The sequence below is a fragment of the Bos indicus genome, chromosome 8 (assembly GCF_029378745.1).
Source record: "Bos indicus isolate NIAB-ARS_2022 breed Sahiwal x Tharparkar chromosome 8, NIAB-ARS_B.indTharparkar_mat_pri_1.0, whole genome shotgun sequence".
NCBI lineage: Eukaryota > Metazoa > Chordata > Mammalia > Artiodactyla > Bovidae > Bos > Bos indicus.
Genome location: NC_091767.1, coordinates 67,156,716 through 67,180,804, shown reverse-complemented (window position 1 = coordinate 67,180,804; position 24,089 = coordinate 67,156,716). Strand labels below are relative to the sequence as shown.

The following is a 24,089-nucleotide window of genomic DNA, read 5'->3' as shown; positions in this document are numbered from 1 at the left end:
CAGACTGAGTCTGGAGGGACCTGGCTGCAGGGATAAGGGAGCTAATTTCTGGGTCTGCTGCCTTCATAGGCAAGGCTTTCTCCTTAAGAGCACTGAGGGAGAAAGGAAGCTAGTGGGCATGTGGGGAGGTGGTTGAATGTCCCCATCCTCAGTCTACTTATTTATTGCTGTTTATTACTTATTTATTGGTGTTTTAAACGTCTCTTTTCCATTTATCTGAAACAGGCTCTTTCCCCGGTTTACAAGACAAAGACATTCCTATGGGGACACAGATCCCATTTGCAGGGCCCACAGATGGCTCAGTGGTAAAGAATCTGCCTGTCAATGCAGGAGAAGCAGGAGACACAGGTTTGATCCCTGAATCAGGAAGATCCCCAAGAGGAAGAAATAGCAACCCATTCCAGTATGCTTGCCTGGAAAATTGCATGGACAGAGGAGCCTGATGGCCAGCTGGTTCGGTCAAAAAGAGTTGGACATGACTGAGCGACTGAGCATGCACACACAATGCCATGTAGATCACAGCCATTAATGCAACAATCCCCTGGCTGCCTTTTTAGAAGCCTCTGACAAGAACGAAACCTCTCCAGTCTGAGGCTGGAATGCTGACCTATACTTGATATAAGAGGAAGTTGGGACTGATTGTTAAATATCTGAAAGCAAGAGAAAGAGGAAGCAATGAGAAACAAAAGCACCCTCTGTGTCCCAGTCACAGGACCATTTACTCTGGCAGGCCACGTGGACCACAGCCAAATGTAAGTGTAATTGGGTTATATATGTTCTTTGGTCTGGAGAAAAAAGCTGTCTGTCTGATGATGCTGTGTTCCAGCCACTTTAACTGGAGTGATAACAGAACCACTGTCAAAGAGCCTCTAAGTTCTATTTCAGTTCCAGATTATTCTCAACAGGCTGATCTGGCTAGAAATGGATTACTCCTGGGGACTCAGCATCTACAAGTCTAATGACACACAGACTGAGCTCTTACTTTTACTGGTGACTTTTTATTTTTAAATCTTTTCAAAATAATTTGCATAATAAAGAAATCTATAGTTTTTGCCATTTAGCATCAGTCAGTTCAGTTCAGTCGCTCGGTCGTGTCCAACTCTTTGTGACCCCATGGACTGTAGCATGCCAGGCTTCCCTGTCCATCACCAACTCCTGGAGCTTACTCAAACTCATGTCCCTTGAGTCAGTGATGCCATCCAACCATCTCATCCTCTGTTGACCCCTTCTCCTCCTGCCTTCAATCTTTCTCAGCATCAGGGTCTTTTCCAATGAGTCAGTTCTTCCCATTCAGCTTCAGCATCAGTCCTTCCAATGAATATTCAAGACTGATTTCCTTTAGGATGGACTGATTGGATCTCCTTGAGTCCAAGGGACTCTCAAGAGTTTTCTCCAACACCACAGTTCAAAAGCATCAATTCTTCGGTGCTCAGCTTTCTTTATAGTCCGACTCTCACATCCATACTTGCCTACTGGAAAAACAATAGCTTTGACTAAGTGGACCTTTGTAGGTAAAATAATGTCTCTGCTTTGTAATATGCTGTTTACTTTTCTTCCAAGGAGCAAGCGTCTTTTAATTTCATGGCTGCAGTCAGCATCTGCAGTGATTTTGGAGCCCCCCAAAATAAAGTCTGTCACTGTTTCCACTGTTTCCCCATCTATTTGCCATGAAGTGATGGGACCGGATTCCATTTAGCAATTAGATGATGGGACTGTTATGCCATTTAGCATAACCACTAATATAACTTAGGTATATTTGTCTTATGTTGGAGAAGGGCATGGCAACCAACTCCAGTATTCTTGCCTGGAGAATCCCATGAACAGAGGATCCTGGTGGGCTACAGGCTATGGGGTTGCACACGACTGAAGCAACTGAGCACGCACGCACGCATTTGTCTTATGCATATGAAATTTTTATAGATTAAAAAATTGCAACGCACATAATATTTAAAATTGATTATAATAAAATTCACATAATAAAAAAATTATCATCTTAGCCATTTTAAAGTGAAAGTTCAGTAGCATTAAGTATATTCATATTGTTGTGCAACCAGCCAAACTCTGGAAGTTTCTTAGCTTGCAAAGCAAAAACTTACTTCCTCCTCCCTCCAGATCCCTGAAACCTTTTTACTTTCTGATTCTATGAATTCCACTACTCTAGTTAGCCCAAATAAGTGAAATCAAACAGCATTTGTCTTCTTGTGACTGGCTTATTAAACTTAGCCTAATGTCCTGAAGGTTTATCCATGTGGCATGTGTCAGAATGTCCTTCATATTTAAGGCTGAAAAATATTCCACTGTGTACAAATATCACATTTGTTTATCTGTTCATTCATCAGTGAACACTTGGCTTACTTTCCCCTTTCAACAATTGTGCACAATACTACTGTGAATTTACATGAAGTTTTATACTCTACTTTCTTACTTCCCAATGTAATATTTCAGTTCAGTCACTCAGTCGTGTCCAATTCTTTGCAACCCCATGAATCACAGCACGCCAGGCCTCCCTGTCCATCACCAGCTCCCGGAGTTCACTCAGACTCATATCCATCGAGTCAGTGATGCCATCCAACCATCTCATCCTCTGTCGTCCCCTTCTCCTTCTGCCTCTAATCCCTCCCAGCATCAGAGTCTTTTCCAATGAGTCAACTCTTCGCATGAGGTGGCCAAAGTACTGGAGTTTCAGCTTTAGCATCATTCCTTCCAAAGAAATCCCAGGACTGATCTCCTTCAGAATGGACTGGTTGGATCTCCTTGCAGTCCAAGGGACTCTCAAGAGTCTTCTCCAGCACTACAGTTCAAAAGCATCAATTCTTCGGCACTCAGCTTTCTTCACAGTCCAACTCTCACATCCATACATGACCACAGGAAAAACCATAGCCTTGACTATATGGACCTTTGTTGGCAAAGTAATGTCTCTGCTTTTGAATATGCTATCTAGGTTGGTCATAACTTTCCTTCCAAGGAGTAAGCGTCTCTTAATTTCATGGCTGTAATCACCAAACGCAGTGATTTTGGAGCCCCCAAAAATAAAGTCTGACACTGTTTCTACTGTTTCCCCATCTATTTCCCATGAAGTGATGGGACCGGATGCCATGATCTTTGTTTTCTGAATGTTGAGCTTTAAGCCAACTTTGTCACTCTCCACTTTCACTTTCATCAAGAGGCTTTTTAGTTCCTCTTCACTTTCTGCCATAAGGGTGGTGTCATCTGCATATCTGAGGTTATTGATATTTCTCCCGGCAATCTTGATTCCAGCTTGTGCTTCTTCCAGCGCAGCGTTTCTCATGATGTACTCTGCATAGAAGTTAAATAAGCAGGGTGACAATATACAGCCTTGACGAACTCCTTTTCCTATTTGGAACCAGTCTGTTGTTCCATGTCCACTTCTAACTGTTGCTTCCTGACCTGCATACAGGTTTCTCAAGAGGCAGGTCAGGTGGTCTGGTATTCCCATCTCTTTCAGAATTTCCTACAGTTTCTTGTGATCCACACAGTCAAAGGCTTTGGCATAGCCAATAAAGCAGAAATAGATATTTTTCTGGAACTCTCTTACTTTTTCAATGATCCAGCAGATGTTGGCAATTTGATCTCTGGTTCCTCTGCCTTTTCTAAAACCAGCTTGAAGATCTGGAAGTTCACGGTTCATGTATTGCTGAAGCCTGGCTTGGAGAATTTTGAGCATTACTTTACTAGCGTGTGAGATGAGTGCCATTGTGCGGTAGTTTGAGCATTATTTGGCATTGCCTTTCTTGGGGTTGGAATGAAAACGGACCTTTTCCAGTCCTGTGGCCACTGCTGAGTTTTCCAAATTTGCTGGCATATTGAGTGAAGCACTTTCACAGCATCGTCTTTCAGGATTTGAAATAGCTCAACTGGAATTCCATCACCTCCACTAGCTTTGTTCATAGTGATGCTTTCTAAGGCCCACTTGACTTCACATTCCAGGATGTCTCGCTCTGGGTGAGTGATCACACCAACGTGATTATCTTGTCATGAAGATCTTTTTTGTACAGTTCTTCTGTGTATTCTTGCCATCTCTTCTTAATATCTTCTGCTTCTGTTAGGTCCATACCATTTCTGTCATTTATGGAGCCCATCTTTGCATGAAATGTTCCTTTGGTATCTCTAATTTTAATGAAGAGATCTCTAGTCTTTCCCATTCTGTTGTTTTCCTCTATTTCTTTGCATTGGTCGCTGAGGAAGGCTTTCTTATCTCTTCTTGCTATTCTTTGGAACTCTGCATTCAGATGCTTATATCTTTCCTTTTCTCCTTTGCTTTTTGCTTCTCTCCTTTTCACAATAGGTCCTTACTGTTTACCTAGTTTTTTTATATATATACCTGACTTTTATATACAGTAGTATATTTTTTATATGCTTTATATAAGTAGTATATATTTTATATACAGTAGTATGCATATGGAGAAGGCAATGGCACTCCACTCCAGTACTCTTGCCTGGAAAATCCCTTGGATGGAGGAGCCTGGTAGGCTGCAGTCCATGGGGTCGCTAAGAGTCAGGCACGACTGAGTGACTTCACTTTCACTTTTCACTCTCATGCATTGGAGAAGGAAATGGCAACCCACTCCAGTGTTCTTGCCTAGAGAATCCCAGGGATGGGGGAGCCTGGTGGGCTGCCATCTATGGGGTTGCACAGAGTCGGACACGACTGAAGCAACTTAGCATTATGTATATATTAATCCCAAAGTCCTAATTTATCTCCCCCATCTCTTGTCTTTCAAATTATAAAATATCCATATCTTTTAAGGTAGTAATTGCACTTTTAAAGAATCTATTCTAAGAAAATAAGCTAAAATATAGGGGAAATATCACAGGTAATATAAATGTAATATTTAGGTATAAACATGTATATTTTTTCCAGTTTGACACATAGCCTTCATAATAAACCTTTTTTCCTTGTTTTAGCATCAACATGTCAGTCCTTAAAATCCATACACTTAAATCTTTTTCTACAGTTGGACATTGAGATGTTTCTAACTTTTCCCTCGCTGCTGATAAAAATTTTGTACCTGTGATATTTCCTGTATATTTTAGCTTATTTTCTTAGAATAGATTCTTAAAAAGTGCAATTACTACCTTAAAAGATATGGATATTTTATGATTTGAAAGACAAGAGATGGGGGAGATAGGAGTTTGGGATTAATATATACATACTACTGTATATAAAATAGGTAAATAGTAAGGACCTATTGTATGACACAGGGAACTGTACTCAAAAATAACCTATAATGGAAAAGAGTCTGAAAAAATTTATACATACATATTAATATATAACTGAGTCATTCAAAACTTGGAACTAACACAACATTGTAAATTAACTGTTCGTCAATTTAAAAAATTATCCCAAAGCAGAAAATGAAAAAAGACGAGATAGAAAGCCAAATTGCTCATTAAAGCATTGTATCTATTTGCACACTAATAGTGTATTTGAATTTATATTTCCCTTTATTCATAGTGAGCTTCCCACGTGGCTCAGTGGTAAAGAATCCTCCTGCAATGCAGGAGTCAAGGGTTTGATCCCTGGATTAGGAAGATCCCCTGGAGTAGGAAATGGCAACCCACTCCAGCATTCTTGCCTGGGAAATTCCATGGACAGAGGAATCTGGCAGGCTACAGTCCATGGGGTCTCAAAGAGTTGGACACAACTGAGCATGTACTCACACCAGCTTTTCCCCCGCTAACTTTAGAAATTTAAACAGGAGGAAGATAAGAACTCACCTCTGTTTGATAGACAACACTCTGATTATTAACAATGATGAGCATTTATGAGAACACTCCAAACTTGGCTAGTCTGTAAGTAGTAGTATGGCTACAGTTAACTGAAAATATATAATTGTAACCTTGCCAACTTCTTGAGTTTTAGCCCAGTAAGACCTGTATTGGAATTCTGACCTCAAGAACTCTAAGATAATATGTTTGTGTTGTTATAAGCCATTAAGTGTGTGGTAATTTGTTATATCAGCAATAGCAAGCTCATATACTCAACTCCTCCTGTTTCTGTTGTTTCCTTCCTATTTCTTTTTCCAGTTTTTCTTTAAATCTCTCTCTTTTTTTTAAGCCCTAAGTTGAAAATTCCCTAGTTAATTTAGACAATTAGGAGGGGCTACAACTTGCACAGTTAGGTAAAGTCTGCTGCTACTCTGCTCAAAAGTTGTATTTGCTCTTTTATAAATTATTTATGTTCTTTGCATGAGCTTCCCAGGTGGTGCTAATGGTAAAGAACCTGCCTGTTAAAGCAAGAGTCACAAAAGTTAGATCCCTGGGTCAGGAAGATCCCCTGGAGTAAGAAATGGCAATCCACTCTAGTATTCTTGCCTAGAGAATCCCATGGACAGAGGAATCTGGCGGGCTACAATCTGTGGGGTTGAATAGAGTTGGACATGACTGAAGTGACTTAGCATTCATGTTCTTTGCCCTAATGATGACTCTTCAATGTCATAAAAGTATAGGGCCACTCCAAGCTTCCATAATGAGCCATACTCTCTCATGTAACCCATCCATCCAGTCATCAACACAAGAAATATTTACTGGAGGCTGCTATGTGCTAGGCATTGAGCTAGCATTGGGATATAAAAATGGAAGTGCACAATCGATGCCTCCAAAGAGGCCACGGGAGTTGGATTTTTATACTTGAGAATTGCAGTTTTTTTTTTTTTTTGTCTTTTTTTAATTGGTCCTGTGGGTGTTCTAATATTTGTTTATTTCCAGAAAGCAACTGGATATGTGGAGCTCTTTGACTAAGTAACAAGGGACAAGATCTGTACCCTGGTTCCGTTGTATCTTCCAATTTGTATTCAGACCCAGACAAAAGTTAACGTGTTTGATGATAGATAAGCGTGGATGGAAAACAGTGTAGCCTAGTGCATCTTTGTTTAGGATGATTTCTCCCCGCTCTTTGTGCTCTTCAGTGCTGCTTTCCTCCCTGTGACGCAGGGAGCTAAGGTTCCAATTAAATCTTTGTGGACAAAGGGCACACGTGGCCTCCTCAGATAACCTGTGGCAATAAATCCACCAGAAGGCACACTTTATGAGAAAAGTCCGTGCTGAACTGTTAACAGCTGGCAATACCTCACTGAGTACCTGATACCAGGTGAACTCTAAGGTAAGATGTTTCTCTCTCTGGCCACATTTAATCCTTCTTTATAATTTGTGTCTCTGAATAGAGAGTTTTGACTTTAAAATTTACTACTGATTTGTTGACAAATTCCTGGTTTTGTTTGGTTTGTTGTTCCCTTTGGTTTTGATCACTTATATATTTTTGGTCTGTTCTCAGAGTACTTATTTTATTCCATTTTACATCTTTTAGTTTTCCATTGTTTTTCTTTTAGTCTTTTCTTATTTTCTTATGTATGCATTTCTTATATATCCTAAGTCAATTTGTATTTAGAAATAGCTTTTCCTTATATTCAGAGAAATGAAGGTTCTTAAATGATTTGCAGGCATTTTCTGCTTATTTCTTAATTTCTGATCTGAAAATTTGGTTCCATGGGCACTCCTCAGTCACTTGGATCTGTAGTGTGGATGGTATTTTTCCTCTAGCCCTTGCCTTAGAACAGAGTAGCTCACTGCTTGGATATTTCCAACATGTGAAGTTGGCTATTGAACCCCGATGATAATCATTTAAAATTATTTCTTTCTTATATTATGGAATTAGTTAATTCTAGAATAATTAAGTTATAGAATAACTCAAAAAGAAGATAATTTGTCATTGATTATAATAACTCTTGTGTGGCTCTTGTGTGTGTATCTTTCTATTCTTTTAAAATGGTGCATCTATATTTTTTATATAATTGAGATCAGGCTATAAATACAGTCTAATATCATTTTTTCTTAACATATTAATGATATTTTCTAAATCATCAAAATTATTTGAAAACATTATTTTTGAGAACTATTTATATTCTATCATCGAAATGTATCATTTCTTCACTAACATAAATAGGATTATTTATTTTAAACATTTAATTATTTACTTGAAAATATTTGTATTTCTGATTATTTTCTTAAGATAGGTTTCAAATGAAGGGGAACACAATTTTTTGAGCCTGATATGTTTCTTGACAGTAATCTATTTCAAACATTATAAAATTGGAATTGTTGATGCTACAACAGAAACAACATAAAAGAAAGTGGAATTCTTCCCAGCAACTGTTCTCACCTGAAGTTTAACAAAGTGCTGTGACTTCTTGCTGACTAAAGAGGTGAAGTCCTAAGTAGAAAATGAGTCATCAAAACTAGGATTTTACTTACACAGAGTAGCACAAATTTCTGAGCAAGCTTAAACAAAAAAATAGATGTGTTTCTAGTACCACAGAACAAGGAAAGGGCGTGGGGTACTTTCCTGCAAGTTAAAAAAAATAATTGGGGATTTTGTTCTAGTTTGTCACTAATTGTGTGACCTGAGACAAACCTCTTAGCTTCTTGAATCTCAGATTTCTCATCTGTGAGATGAAAAGGCTGGTCGAGGTCAGTGTTTCTCGCTGGCAGCAAAAGTTTTAATAACACTGTGGCACATGGGCTACTTTGGGGTGGTACATAGATGTAGAATATTATTTTTTTGATATAGCACATAAAGTTATGTTTTTAAACAATAGTGTTTCAGCTTTTAAACGAGTGGCTTTAGAGGAAAAGATTAAGTAAATAACAATACAAGTAGTCCTCAGATATGCCATAAACTACCAAGGTGGTGTGCAAATGTCTGATGTTTGAGAAACACAGGACTCCATGATACTCTATAAAGCCTGCTTAATGTGCAGGGTAAAGTTCCAGATATAAAAAGCTGATAAGCAGTGCTTTCTTGGAAGGCATTCCAGGAATGGGTTATGGAGATGTGTAAGAAGAGAACAGAGATGCGAGCACGGAAAAGTTCAAATACCATCTGATCTTTGGGAGTTTGGGATTAGCCGATGCAGACTATTATATACAGGATGGACAAACAAGGCTAGGGAACTATGTTCAGTATCCTGTGGTAAACCATAATGGAAACGAATATGAAAAATAATATATACATAGATATAACTGAATCACCTTGCTGTACAGCAGAAATTAACCCAACATTGTAAGTCAACTATACTTCAAGAAAATATTTTTAAAAAGTGAAAAAACAAACCAAAACAAATACCATCCTATCTCTTGAACTCTTTGTGCTTCTCATTTTAATCATGAGTTTCACTTTTCTGGACAGAATTTCTCCCTTCTTTCTGCAAAGATCTGTAACTATAACAGGATCCTCCCTGAGAACCTGGTGGAGAAGTTGCCCTGGCCCAGCCCTCAGCATGCTCAGGACAGTCTTGGATGCTCCTCAGCGGTTACTGAAGAAGGGGAGAGAGTCCCGGAAGCTGGTGCTGCTGGTGGTGTTTGTTGCTCTGCTCCTGGACAACATGCTGCTCACTGTGGTGGGTACGTTTGGGGGTCTCGGTGCTGGGGGTTAATTTGCTCTGTGCCCCAGGGGGCAGCATGTGCTCTGTTAGAGCTCTGCAGTGAACGGACTGGAGACTTTTTCCTTTTGTGCTTGAAGACACCAAGATTGCTAAGGATTGGAGGAAACAGCAGGAAATGGAGTCTGAAACTTACCAACCTTTGCTGAAAGACCCCAGAGGTTCAAAGAGAAGGGGGTTCAGAGAGTATCTGATCGAATCAAAGAGCCTGACCTGGAGCCAGAACTGGAAATCCTTTTCTTCCTCCCCCTACTCCTTTCCAGGGTGCTAATTATTCCAAAGGCCTCTGGGATAGTGAGTAGCTTCTCACTGTGTTGCTTTTGTCTGTTCTGTCAAAATAACACACTCTATGCTGTGCTTAGTTGCTCAGTCATGTCTGATTCTTTGCTACCCCTTGGACTGTAGTCTGCCAGGCTCCTCTGTCCATGGGGATTCTCTAGGCAAGAATACTGGAGTGGGTTGCCATGCCTTCCTCCAGGGAATCTTCCTGATCCAGGAATCGAATCCGGGTCTCCTGCATTGCAGAATTGCAGGTGGATTCTTTACCAGCTGAGCTACCAGGGAAGCCCAACATATTCTATGTAGATTTCCATCTCCTTATCCAAATCTTACTTTCCTGTGGCTCATCCCCTCCCAGTTCTTCTTTTTAAGTTGGTAGTATACTAATCTTTACATTTAGTTATGCAGGTATATAAATGGGTGCCAACATATTTCCCCTCGGATAAAATGCATGCATGCATGCTGTGTCGCTTCAGTTGTGTCCGACTCTTTGAGACCTTCTGGACTGTAACCCACTGGGCTCCTCTGTCCTTGATATTTTCCAGGCAAGAATACTGGAGTGGATTGCCATGCCCTTCTCCAGGGGATCTTCCCCACCAGGGATTGAAGCCATGTCTCATTATGTCTCCTGCATTTGCAGGCAGTTCTTTACCACTAGCACCACCTGGGAAGTCCCTTGGGTAAAATATATGCTTCTAAACAAGAATCTTCTCGAGGCAAATTGTAGATCCAGTACAGTCAGTTCTTATTTGTGGTAATTATGCTCTACAAAGTTTCTGTGAACATTGGGTTTATTTATCTATATTCACATTTATTTATGGCTTCACTTGGGGCATGCTGGGTCTTAGTTTCCTGACCAGGGGTCGAACCCATGACTCTGCAGTGAAAGCATAGAGTCTTAGCCACTGGACTACCAGGAAAGCCCCTGAGCACTGGACTTAGTTAATATTTAGTCAGTTGCCTGCAATGCAGAAGCCATAGGAGACTCAGGTTCGATCCCTGGGTCGAGAAGAACCCCTGAAGGAGGGCATGGCAACCCATTCCCGTATTCTTGCCTGGAGAATCCTATGGATGGAGGAGTCTGGTGGGCTATAGTCCGTAGAGTTGGGCACAACAGAACTGACTTGGTGTACACACATGCATGCATGCATTTAGTCAATTAATATTTTAATAACAAATAATTGCTCCTTGGGAAAATACACACATATACATGCATACCCCATATAATCTTAAATTTAAAAAAAATGTTATCTGTCCTGGTAGATTGTATTTTTTTTTTTTTTACAAAAGAGATAGTGAGGTTCAGAAGTGTTAAGTGACTTGCCTGAGGCAGCTCCACTAACAGGTGCCGAGTGGATTCAAGCTCTGCGCAACTGGCCCCAGAGCAGCACGTTCTTGCCCTGCACTGCTCCTCCCCACCTCATGCTCCGCATATCTGTGTGAGAGTGAAACAAGAAGGCAGAGTCGGCCTTGTTCAGCCTCAGGTGCAAAACTGAACATCTGATGACTCAGTGTTTTCTGCATGTATGTCTGAGAAAAACCATACTAGCTCTGTGAGCATTGATTTTGGTGATTACAAATAAATGTTAGCCAGTGAGTGAATGAGCCAATATGGAATCCATGAATAACAAGGACCAGCTGTATGATGGTTAGAATTCAGAACTTGGGCTAATAGGATAATTTGGGCAGGCACAGTCTTTTTTTTTTTTTTGGCTGTGCTGGGTTCTTTTTGTGGCTCACAGGTTCTTTGTTGATGCACCCGGGCTTTCTCTAGTTGTGGTGACTAGAGGCTACCCTATAGTTGCAGTACATGAACTTCTTATTGCAGTGGGTTCTCTTGTTGCAGAGCACAGGCTATAGGGCACAGGGACCTCAGTAGTTGTGGCACACATGTTTAGTTGCCCCACAACATGTGGGATCTAAGTTCCCAGACCAGGGATCGAACCTGTGTCCTCAGTTGAAAGGTGGGTCCTTAACCACTGGACCACCAGGGAAGTCCTGGCACAGCCTTTGAGTAGACTTCAGATCATGTCACTTAGACATCTCCATGAGCATCAATCTGGATTGTGTGGTAATGTCCCTGAATTGACTAACAGTCAAAAGACAATCTGGCCTTAGTGCTCATGACTTGTACTTCACTTTCAGTGCCCATTGTGCCCACCTACCTCTATGCCATAGAGTTCAAAGACATCAACGGTTCTCTGTACCTCGGCTCTGCCACAACTACCCAGCCTTCCCTCACTCCCGCCTTTTCCACCATCCTCTCCTTCTTTGAAAACAACACTGTGGCTGTTGAAGAAAGTGTGCCCAGTGGCATAGCAAGGACAAGCAGCATTTCTGGCACCATCTCCCCTCCAGTCACTGAAGCCATCCCAGCACATGGAAACAACTGCTTTCAAGCCACAGAATTCCTGAAGGAAGAGAACTTATGGGTTGGGGTTCTATTTGCTTCCAAGGCTCTGATGCAACTTCTGGTCAACCCCTTCGTGGGACCTCTTACCAACAGGTATCTTGATGGGTGCAGTGCCATATAGGGGACTCAGGGACTCAGAAATAGGAGGATGGGCTAAGATATCATAAAGATGGTTAGAAGGGATAAAGGTGATTACTTGTCTGCATCCCAGGCAGTCAGCTCTTTGGGAAAGACAATGCAATATTGGCGTAATGCCACGAGTTTCAGGTTTTCTTTGTAACATCATGACTGTTTAGTACCAAGAAGAGAACCAGTGAACAGAAGTATTCTATTGGTATTATTTCAGTGCCCTGGAACATGGTTTAAATGGGGAAAGGGTGGAAATAGGACAAGCCTATTGCAGTCTAGAGTGCTGGCCTCTTAATACTTCATGGTTGGGATTATTCTGATGTTTCAAAAAGATATGCACTCTGCTTAGGTTATCTTTTCTGGAAAAGAGGATTTGGGTCCTGGCTGACAGGTAAATTTGCCTGTTGATTTATATGTATTCATGTATCATATTCCATCTCTATAACCTGCATTCAGAGACACTCAAATAACCACATTTCTGTTCCCAATTACATGAAACAATATAGTGCAAATATATGGATGGCTATTGGACTTGTATCTCTTTTTTTTAATTCCCTTTTAGGATCGGATATCACATCCCCATGTTTGCTGGCTTTGTTATCATGTTTATCTCCACAGTTAGTAAGTAATTTGTTCCCGCTATTCTTCACTTCATTGATTAACTTTGATTTTATCGCGTGCATTACAGGGAAGATAGCAGAGTCAAGTTAGCTAGACATCTGACTAAGTGGCCTATGACGCTGATTTAAATGCTTTACAGTTTTGTTATGAGGACCAGAGCAGTAGAGACAACTTAGTCTGTGTGGCATTTGTATCTGTGCTCAGTTGCTCAGTTGTATCTGACTCTTTGTGACCCCTTGGGATTATCCCAGCAAGAATACTGGAGTGGGTTGCCATTCCCTCCTCTAGGGGATCTCCCTGACCCAGGGATCGAACCTGAATCTTCTGCATCTCCTTCCACTGGCAGGTGGATTCTTTACCACTGAGCCAACTGGCAGGCCCGGCATTTGTATATTACACTGTAAAAGAACAGATAGTTCACTTCATTCAGCTGGGGAAAATTGTGAAGGCTGTTTTAATATGTATAATATAGTGTGTGTGTGTGTGTGTGTGTGTGTGTGTGTGTTTGAGTAATCCCTTGAATGAGTTTAGTACAAACCTCCCATCTTTGAGAATAGGTCATAGTATTTTGATTTACAAGGGTAAAGGGCAACTAACAAAAAATCTAAATTGGTCAATAGCAACTGGCAAATTCGAAAAAGTTTACTGCCTTCAAAGCCTTCAAGGAAGGCCATGAAAGGTTATAGATTTAGAAAATAAATTTGCTAAGGAAACAAGAAAGAGAAAGACAAATAGTCTACCTAGCATCAGATAAATGTTCCAAATAAAATGGAGATAAAATAAGAATATTAAGTGAAATAAAATATACCTGGAAATTGACCCTGAAAAAATAAGAAAGAATGAATATGGGGTGAGGGTGAGGGGGTGGGGAGAGGTTAATAAAGGGGAAGGCAGCTTGGTGCCTCTGCTGCCTCTCCTCCAAGTAACACACCCATACTCCCTCTTGTTTCTCTTTTCCACATTATTTGTTTATTTATTTATTTGTGGCTGTGCTGGGTCTTTGGTGATGTGTGTGGGGTTTCTCTAGTTACGGTGAGTGGGGGCTGCTCTCTAGTTGCAATGTGAGGGCTTCTCATTGTGGTGGCTTCTCTCGTTTCAGAGCACAGGCTCTAGAGTTCATGGGCTCAGTAATTTTGGTTCAGAGGCTTAGCTGCCCTGAGGCATGTAGGATCCTCTTGGCCCAGAGATGGAATTCATGTCTCCTGCATTGATAGGCGGATTCTTAACCACTGGACCACCAGGGAAGTCCCTCCCTCTTATGTTTCTTATTACCTTTCTATTACTTTTCTATTTTTCCTATTGATCCTCCTGAAGTTTCCATCCCTTCCAGCATAGAACTTGACTCTTTTCTACCAGTGCCTAACAGGAAGTTGTTTCATTCAGGGCTAGAAGGTACAAAGTGCAGGAGCTCCATGAGTGAAGTTCTATCTGAGACCATCAGCCTACTTGCGACATTCTAGTTGAATCACAGAAAATGAAGAGCTTGAAGTTGGAAATCTTTATTGAACTTCTAGGAGCTCAACCTAGGCTGAAAGTGATGAAAGTGAAAGTTGCTCAGTCATATCCGACTCTTTGCAACCCCATGGACTATACAGTCCATGGAATTCTCCAGGCCAGAATACTGGAGTGGGTAGCCTTTCCCTTCTCCAGGGGATCTCCCCAACCCAGGGATTGAACCCAGGTTTCCCACAATGCAGGCAGATTCTTTACCAGCTGAGTCACAAGGGAAGCCCAAGAATACTGGAGTGGGTAGCCTGTTCCTTCTCCAGTAGATCTTCCTGACCCCAGAATTGAACTGGAGTTTCCTGCATTGCAAGTGGCTATCAGGGAAGCCACCGAGCTATCAGGGAAGCCCCAACCTATGCTAAGCAGTAAATTAACAAGTAATAAGGTGCTCTGTTTCATCAAATGAGATAGATATAATTCATTTCTATGGTGCATATGTATGCCTTGATAGTGAAAAGTCACTGAGGGAATGTAAAGAATAAAAAGATGTGGTTCTACACGTCTTGGAGTTCTAGTAACTCCAAGATTTCTTATTTATTTTTGGCTACTTTGAGTCTTCATTGTGGCAAGCAGAATCCTTCGTTGTGTTGTGTGGGCTTCTCTCTAGCTGTGGTGCCTGAGCTCCAGAGTGCATGGGCTCTCTAGTTTGCAGCACACGGGCTCTCTAGTTGAGGACTGAATGGGTTCAGTCATTGCCACACATGAGTTTAATTGCCCCAAGGCATGTGGGATCTTAGTTCTCTGACCAAGGATTGAATCCCTGTCCCCTTCATTGGAAGGCAGATTCTTTTTTTTTTTTTTAAATAAACTCCATTAATAAAAAACTTATTTATTTATTTATTTGCTTTATTTTTGGCTGTGCTGGGTCTTCGTTGCTGTGCACGGCCTTTTTCCGGTTGTGGTGGATGGGGGATATTCTCTCAATCTCATCGTTGCGGTGGCTTCTCTTGTTGCAGAGCACAGGCTCTAGGCATACGGGCTTCAGGAGTTGTGGTGCATAGGCTTAGTTGCCCTACAGCATGTGGGATCTTTCTGGACCAGGTATCCTATCCACGCCCCCTGCATTGGCAAGTGATTCTTGACCACTGGATCCCAGGGGCTTCTCTCGGCACTTGATGCCTGCCTGAAAGACACGACAAACACGCTGCAAAATAAGATAATGCAGTGTGCTGGTGGATCCCATACTTTTTAGCATAAGGTCCTTGCCTGATTCTCTGACAAGAACTCATGTTTTGAAAGCTTTCTTATCTACCAAACTGTGTGTGTTAAGTAATAATTATTATTTCTAGGCCATAACCAGTATTGCTATACTGAGTTGGCCTAACTCTAGCAAACATTTGGTGTTTAGGGGATCCTATGTAGCATTCTGGAAAAGGCAATGGCACCCCACTCCAGTACTCTTGCCTGGAAAATCCCATGGACGGAGGAGCCTGGTGGGCTGCAGTCCATGGGGTCGCGAAGAGTCGGATACGACTGAGCGACTTCACTTCACTTTTCATTTTCATGCATAGGAGAAGGAAATGGCAACCCACTCCAGTGTTCTTGCCTGGAGAATCCCAGGGACAGGGGAGCCTGGTGGGCTGCTGTCTATGGGGTCGCACAGAGTTGGACACGACTGAAGCGACTTAGCAGCAGCAGCATGTAGCATTCCTTCAGGGTTTTGTCGTTTTTTTTTTTTTTGTTTTTGTTTTTAAAGTATTTATTTATTTTCTTTTTGACTGGACTGGGTCTTCATTGCTGCACTGGCTTTTCTCCAGCCGCAGTGAGGGGGCTATTCTTCATTGCAGTGCTCAGGCTTCTTATGCCTGTGGCTTCTGCTGTAGAGCACAGTCTCTAGGCGTGCAGGCTCAGTAGTTTCGGCTCCAGGGCTCTAAAGCACAGGCTCAATAGTTGTGGCTTTCCGGCTTAGTTGCCCTGCAGCAAGTGGAATTTTCCTGGACTAGGAATTTAACTCATGTTCCCTGCATTGGCAGGCAGATTCTTATCCACTGTGTCACCAGGGAAGTCCCCTTCAGGGTTTTTAAATACTAAATGAGGTTGCTGATGCCCATCACTCTCCCTAAGGGTCCCTAGCTGGAAAACAATGTAATTAGGAGTTAAATGGTGGCCTGTGTTAGGGGTACAAAATTACTTTGGTCTTCTAAACAGGGGGGACCAACCACCCAGTTTGCCTGGGATTGAGGGGCTTCCCAGGATGTGAGACTTGATTTTAAAACCTAAAAAAAAGGTCCTAGAGGCTTCCCTGGTGGTCCAGTGGTTAGGACTCCATGCTGCCACTGCAAGGGGCACAGGTTCAATTCCCTGGTTGGGGAACTAAGGTCCCACATATTGTGAGATGTGGCCAAAAAAATAAAATAAGATAAAGTAGTTTTATTTTCGGTTTTTTAAAGAATCTCCATACTGATCTCCATGGTGGCTGTAACAATTTACATTCCCACCTACAACGCAAGAGGATTCCCTTTTCTTCACTCCATCTCCAGCCTTTATTGTTTGTAGATTTTTTGATGATGGCCATTCTAACCAGTGTGAGGTGATACCTCATTGAAGTTTTGATCTTCATTTCTTTAATAATGAGTGATGTTGATCATCTTTTCACATGCCTCTTGACCTAGATGGGTGGAATGGGTGGATGCAAAGGAGGTCCAAGAAGGAGGAAATACATGTGTGTGTGTGTTATATATATCTGATTGACTTCATTGTACAGCAGAAACTAGCGCAACATTGTAAAGCAGCAACTATACACCAATAAAATAAATAAATAAAAATAAAATAAAATCATGAAGGTCCTGGGCAAACAGGGATGAGTTGGTCTAACTATTTTCAGAGGACACAGGGGTAACAGACCTTGAACAGATTGAAATCAGAAAGCCTGGGAGAGATCATTGGAAGTGTGGCCGGGAAGAGGCCAATCATTTGCATGTTTGGGAGACGGTGTGATCATGTGGGGAGGTAATGGGGGAAGATTATAAGCACAGCCATTGTAATGAATGGGCAAAGGGGTTCAACATTGCTGATGCAAACATTTTGGAAGCAAGTCTTCTCCCTTTCTGCAGTGTTGTCTTAGAATCTGGGATGAGACATGTCTGGACTCATCAACCTTACCTCTAACACTCTGTAATTTAGTCTCTGATAACATACTCCTGTTTGGCTCTCAGTTTCACACGTGCTTGTTAGTCTCTAGTAGACTGCATCTCTTCAAGGGCATGAACTGGGCGGTCTCTGTTTCACATTGCTGCAGAGTCCAGCACAGCTGCATGGTCAGTATTACTTAATAAATACTCACTGATCTGACTTGGCTAAAAGATTTTCCAATATGAGGGGAAGGATCCGATTGAATCACAAGATATTCTTGTCTACCCAATACCCATGGACCTTCAAGTACACATAGCTTTTGTTTCCCACTCCAGATGACCCAATAGGACCCAGCTATGGCAAAGATCAAATCAGGTCGTTGCATATGGAGAATCCAAAAGTAGGGTCTAGGGACTAGTTCTCAGTCCAGGGCATTGGGTTACATGTTCAGCCCTGACTCCAGTGGGCAGGATGTTGGGCTTTCAGCAGGAAATGTGGGCACCCAGCCATCTGTCCACCATGTGGTGCATCAGTTTATGCTTCTTTGGTTTCTCAGTCTTTATGTCAATTATAATGCAATCCTAATTAAGGGAGAGGATTAGAAGAGCAGCTCTGAAAACAAGGAGCAGTAATCCCTCTGTATTAAAACATGAGCATAATGGCTCATGTCTGTAATATCATGAGCCCATCTACTGGTGGCCAGACCATCAAAGGCCATTTGCTAACTGGGGAATTCTTGCTATTCTCTTTGCCCAGTGTTTGCCTTTTCTGGTACCTATACTCTGCTTTTTGTGGCCCGAACTCTTCAAGGCATTGGATCTTCATTTTCATCTGTTGCAGGTAATGCTGACATCTTAAACACACACACATTTCTTACCATCTCTTACTATTAATACCTTCAGACCCTATACAATTTATATGAAGAAATTAAGGAAACTATCATCAGAAAATGCAGAAGTTGTGATTTAAAAACAAGATAATTATAGAGTTGCTGTCAGGGCCTGTAAATCCCTAAGCCTGATGTAACTTTCTCTGGTAATATTTAGGTTGAGTTAACTCAGGTCAGACCAAGCCCAAGGCAAAAGGTGCAGTCGGCAAGGTTTTAATTTAATGCCACTTTGTGGTCTTTTCTCTGTTCCCCTCTTAATGGGGAACAGTATTATAGAAACAGTAATATTGATACTATTGGTAACAACATCCCAGTTTGCAAAGTATTATCAAATACATGACTTCATGTAATCCTATGAAGCAGAGATTTTATGCCATTGTACATGTAAATAAATGGAAGTAAGAGCCCAGCCCACACTCCTAGGTGCTTTCATACTCTTCCATGGGCACCTTCATTGAATAGAGCAGTGTTCTGTATCCATGGGTTTTCCTTCCCTTGACCTACTCCCTATCCATGGATTCAGGGAAATGTACCAGGAAATGATAAAGTGATATGAAATACAGGATCATTGGATAATGGTATTCTGCATTCAGAGACGTTTGCACTTCCAATAATATTCTGAGCAGAAGGGGTGAGTCATGTGGGCATTTGGGGGACCCTTGGGGACAGTATGTGTAAAGTACTATGAGTTAGGTTCTGTAAAACCCTTCCAACTCTAGTTAAGATGACTCCTGGAGATATAATAGGGCCGAAACCAAGGACTCCGTGAGACTGGCAGAGACAGTATGCTAATTCTGCTGCCTTTCTCCTTTCAGGTCTTGGGATGCTGGCCTGTGTCTACACTGATGACCACGAGAGAGGGCGGGCCATGGGAATTGCCTTGGGGGGCCTGGCCTTGGGAGTGCTGGGTGAGTGGCACCTGGGAGATATCTCCAGGAGGCAGATATTTCTAAGGTCTTTAAGGAAACAGTATTTTCCTGCCTTCTCTGTCCAACCATGTTTTGATTCCTTCTGAAATTCTGCCCAGGGAAAGCAGAATCTCTTTCCCTTTAAGAAGCTGAATAGCCCATAAGGGGCTGGGAATGGTCCAGACACCTAGTCTACTCAAGGAAGTGAATCTTCACATGTTAGCAGCTGCTGCCTCATCTCTGCTTCCATATATGGCCAGTGCTTTCAACTGGGGACCATGCTATTTGCCAGATTTTGTGCTAAATATATACATAATCTTTTTTAAATCCTCACCACCACAGTGTGAAGGAGGAATGATTGTCCCCATTACACAGATGAGGATTAAAAAGGTTCACAGCCATCCGAGGTCACACGGCCAAGAAATGCCAGAGCCAGAATACGGACTCAGATTTTCTAGGCTCGAATCCAAAGCTCCAAATCCTAAGGTTATACTTTCTTTGAGGTTCATTCGGAATCTAGTTTACTCGATTAGTCCAACAAGACACAAACTTTTACTGAGTACATATTATATACCCTGTGTTGTTGCTTAGTCTCCAAGTTGTATCCAACTCTGTGACCCCATGGACTGCAGCACTCCAGGCTTCCCTGTCCTTTGCTATCTCCCTGAGTTTACTCAAACTCATGTCCATTGAGTCAGTGATACCATCCAACCATCGCATCCTCTGTCACCTCTTTTCTTGCCCTCAGTCTTTCCTAGGGCATTATGTACATGCCAAGTACAGTGCTAGCACAAAGGGCATATAGCTCAGAGGTCTCAGATGTGGTTCCTGCCCTCTAAGAGTTTGCAAGCTAATTGAGAAGAAGACACCAAGCATCTCTCCCCTGGCCCTACTCTTTACCCCCATGGTGAGGACAGGGAACCAAAGTTCTACTCTGTGTTAGTATCCGCTTCCCCAAACATCCAAGCTAAAACTTGGGCGCCTCCTTGTCTCCTTTATCACCTTTCACTCCCAAATGAATAAGCCCCCTATATCCTTCTTGCTCAAGGCCAGTTCCTCTTCACGTCTCACTTAGAACATGGCATCAGCTGCCTGCCTAATCTGTATGTTGCCTCCTTCCTCCAAGGTGCCTCCGGAAGAAGCTTCCTATGCCCAGAGCTTGTGGTCCTCCCCCACCAGAAAAGCACTTGTGCTTTCCTCTTGCCCACAAGACCAAATACATGCTTTATTTGCACACATGGAGCCCTTGGCTCTTCAGTCTCAACCTTTCCCACTCTTCTGTCTCCCAAACACTCCTATTTTAGTAACGGGGTTGTTGTTTAGTTGCTAAGTTGTGTCTGATGCTTTGTGACCCCATGGACTGTAGCCCACAAGGCTCCTCTGTCCATGGGATTCTCCAGGCAAGTATACTGGAGTGGGTTGCATTTCCTTCTCCAGGGGATCTTCCTGACCCAAGTATTGAACCCACATCTCTTGCATTGGCAGGTGGATTCTTTACCGCTGAGCCACCAGAAGTTCCCACTCTCCTGGTCTCCCAAAAAGTCCTATTCTAATGACAGGGAGTTTCTTAAATTGCTTCTTGATCCACACTTCTTTTTTCTGACACCTCTGTGTTCTTCATACATGCTTTATGCTCACCTGTATTAACTACTTAACAAAGCCCCTATGACCACTTGAACTCACTCTACTGTGATTACATGGGCTTCCCAGGTGGTGCTAGTGGTAAACACCCACATGCCAATGCAGGAGATGTGGATTTGATCCCTGGTTTGGGAAGATCCCCTGGAGAAGGAAATACAACACATTATATTGTTCTTGCCTGGAGAATCCCATGGACAGAGGAGCCTGTTGGGCTACAGTCCATAGGGTCACAAAAAGTCAGACATGACCGAAGCAACTGAGCACATATGCACTATGATTACTTGGCATTTTGCAGATGGAAACTTTACTTTTCTTTCCCCAGTTTTTAAAATTTTTAATTATTATTTTTATTATTAGAGTTTAATTTCTTTACATGGAACCTTTACTTTTCATCATGTTCTAATTATTTGGGTCACCCCCCCCACCCCGCTATGCCTACTCACACATTTCTTCCACTAGAAACTGAACCCCTTGAAAGTAGATCTTCTTCATCTCTGAATCTGCAGAGGCTCATGTTCTCCTGCAAGGCTCAGCCCCTTGCAGGCCCTCATGAAGTGCTCACTGGATTAACATGAATGGGTCATGCTCCCTGGGAACTGGTCCTCACCTCTGGAATCCATGGCTGTTTTCCTTTTCAGTAGGGGCTCCCTTTGGAAGTGTGACATATGTGTTTTTGGGGAAGACTGTACCCTTCCTCATCTTGGCCTTCCTGGCTCTTCTGGATGGAGGTGAGTCACCATAAGAGGCACCAGACAGGTGAGAGTCAGGTTGGAAATGGATTATGTTGTGGTGTCCGGGTAGACATGTCTGGGTGGATCGGGGGCTGCCCCATTGTAAGAAAGAGGGAAGCAGCTCAGGGAATTAGCTCTGTAAGGAGCAGAGTACTGACAACGTGGCCATCATTGGATCTTCCAACTAGTAAGTGGACACACTGAACTAGTTCTCTCTCTCTTCCTTTCTTAGCACTCCAACTCTGCATCCTACAGCCTTCTAAAGTCTCTCCTGAGGTGAGTGAATACCAAGCTCCATTGCTGATAGAGAGAGAATGGCTGAGTGCAGTGACCCAGGCTTGCCTGGACCATCCCTATTAAGCCACAAGAAGAAAGGGGAGTGGAGCTGGAGAAAGCTAGAACTGTCCTGGATTCCCAAGAGGGTCATATTTAGGATCGTGTGGGGGCCGGGGAGGAAGTCTGGCTTGATATTGGACCAAGATGGGGGAAGGGCCTTATAAAGAGTCAGAGAAACCTTTGACGACGACGGCCACTACTACTGAGTCATATATAGTAATTCAGAACCAGGATGACAATGACACTGGGACCTGAGTATTCATAGTTATAACATCTTAACATCTCAAAGGTAAAGAGGACCTTGGAGGCCATCCAAATAACATTTCCCCCCAGAGCAGCCTTACAGACTGTCATTCTGTAGCAGTTAAAATCAGAGTTGGTCTTTATCTGACTCCAAGACAGAGATGGCTCTGAGACATTCATATCAGACCATGAAGAGAGATAAGAAAGTACAGACAATATGGGAAAGTTTGATCCAAAGATCTTGATTTTGTAGCCAAGTCAGACAATACTGTTGGTATCCTTTTGTATCCATTCAGCCAGTCTTTGTCTTTTGGTTGGGGCATTCAACCCATTTACGTTTAAGGTAATTATTGATAAGTATGATCCCATTGCCATTTACTTTATTGTTTTGGGTTCGAGTTTATACACCGTTTTTGTGTCTCCTGTCTGCTGCTGCTGCTAAGTCACTTCAGTCGTGTCCGACTCTCTGTGACCCCATAGACGGCATCCCATCAGGCTCCCCCGTCCCTGGGATTCTCCAGGCAAGAATAGTGGAGTGGGTTGCCATTTCCTTCTCCAATGCATGAAAGTGAAAAGTGAAAGTGAAGTCGCTCAGTTGTGTCTGACTCTTAGCGACCCCATGGACTGCAGCCTACCAGGCTCCTCCGTCCATGGGATTTTCCAGGCAAGAGTACTGGAGTGGGATGCCATTGCCTTCTCTGGTCTAGAGAATACCCTTTAGCATTTGTTGGAGAGCTGGTTTGGTGGTGCTGAATTCTCTCAGCTTTTGCTTGTCTGTAAAGCTTTTGATTTCTCCACGCTACTTGTGATTGGTGTCTGAAGTGGGGTTCAGTCTGTGGGGTCCACACTGTGAAAGTGAAAGTGTTAGTTGCTCAGTCATGTCTGAGTCTTTGCAACACCCGAGACTGTAGACTGCTAGAGTCCTCTATCCGTGGAATTCCACAGGCAAGAATACTGGAATGGGTTTCCATTCCTTTCTCCAGGGATTTTCTTGACCCACGGTTCGAACCTGGGTTTCCTGCATTGCAGGCAAGTAATTAGTATTGGAATTGAATTGAATTGTCAGGACACTCAGTTGGTCCAGAGAACTGGAGAATTCCTTGGTATGAAAGCCCCACCCCTGTGGTATCAAAAGTATGACTAGAGAAATGATTGCCTTTTAGTACTTTTTTGAATAATTTTGATTTTTGGATGGTAATGTTCTACATATTTTAAAAAAGTGGTTCCTTTTCTGGCTGGCATACCATTGTATACATTCCATGTTTTATGCTGTCTTCTATGTTTGAGCATTTCAGTAATTTCCAATATTTTGTAGATATGAATAGTGGTGCAATTAATAATCTTGTGAAAGTGAAAGTCGTTCAGTTGTGTCCAACTCTTTGTGACCCCATGGACTATACAGTCCATGGAATTCTCCAGGCTAGAATACTGGAGTGGGTAGCCTTTTCCTCCTCCAAGAGATCTTCCCAACCCAAGGGTCAAACCCACGTCTCCCGCATTGCAGGCAGATTCTTTACCAGCTGAGCCACAAGGGAAGCCAAGAATACTGGAGTGGATAGCCTATCCTTTCTCTAGCAGATTTCCCAACCCAGGAATCAAACTGGGATCTCCTGCAGGCGGATTCTTTACCAACTGAGCTATCAGGGAAGCCCAATAATCTTGTCAGTTCAGTTCAGTCGCTCCGTTGTGTCCGACTCTTTGCCACCCCATGAATCGCAGCACCCAGGCCTCCGTGTCCATCACCAACTCCCGAAGTTCACCCAGACTCATGTGCATCGAGTTGGTGATGCCATCCAGCCATCTCATCCTCTGTCATCTCCTTCTCCCCCTGCCCCCAAATCTCTCCCAGCATCAGGGTCTTTT

The 24,089-nt window shown here is 42.5% G+C and overlaps 1 protein-coding gene across 1 annotated transcript in view; it reads left to right on the top strand.

Moving 5' to 3' along the window:
- The first annotated feature begins 243 nt into the window (after positions 1–243).
- Positions 244–24,089, top strand: part of SLC18A1 (solute carrier family 18 member A1) — a 56,385-nt gene continuing 32,539 nt past the window's right edge. Inside the window, exons 1-9 of the mRNA XM_019965718.2 lie at positions 244–752; positions 6,930–7,123; positions 9,206–9,420; positions 11,883–12,243; positions 12,842–12,900; positions 18,235–18,318; positions 19,183–19,275; positions 21,555–21,644; positions 21,880–21,923. Of these exons, the coding sequence (XP_019821277.2) occupies positions 9,297–9,420; positions 11,883–12,243; positions 12,842–12,900; positions 18,235–18,318; positions 19,183–19,275; positions 21,555–21,644; positions 21,880–21,923 (855 nt within the window). The 5' untranslated portion in view covers positions 244–752; positions 6,930–7,123; positions 9,206–9,296. The remainder of the gene's footprint in view (positions 753–6,929; positions 7,124–9,205; positions 9,421–11,882; positions 12,244–12,841; positions 12,901–18,234; positions 18,319–19,182; positions 19,276–21,554; positions 21,645–21,879; positions 21,924–24,089) is intronic.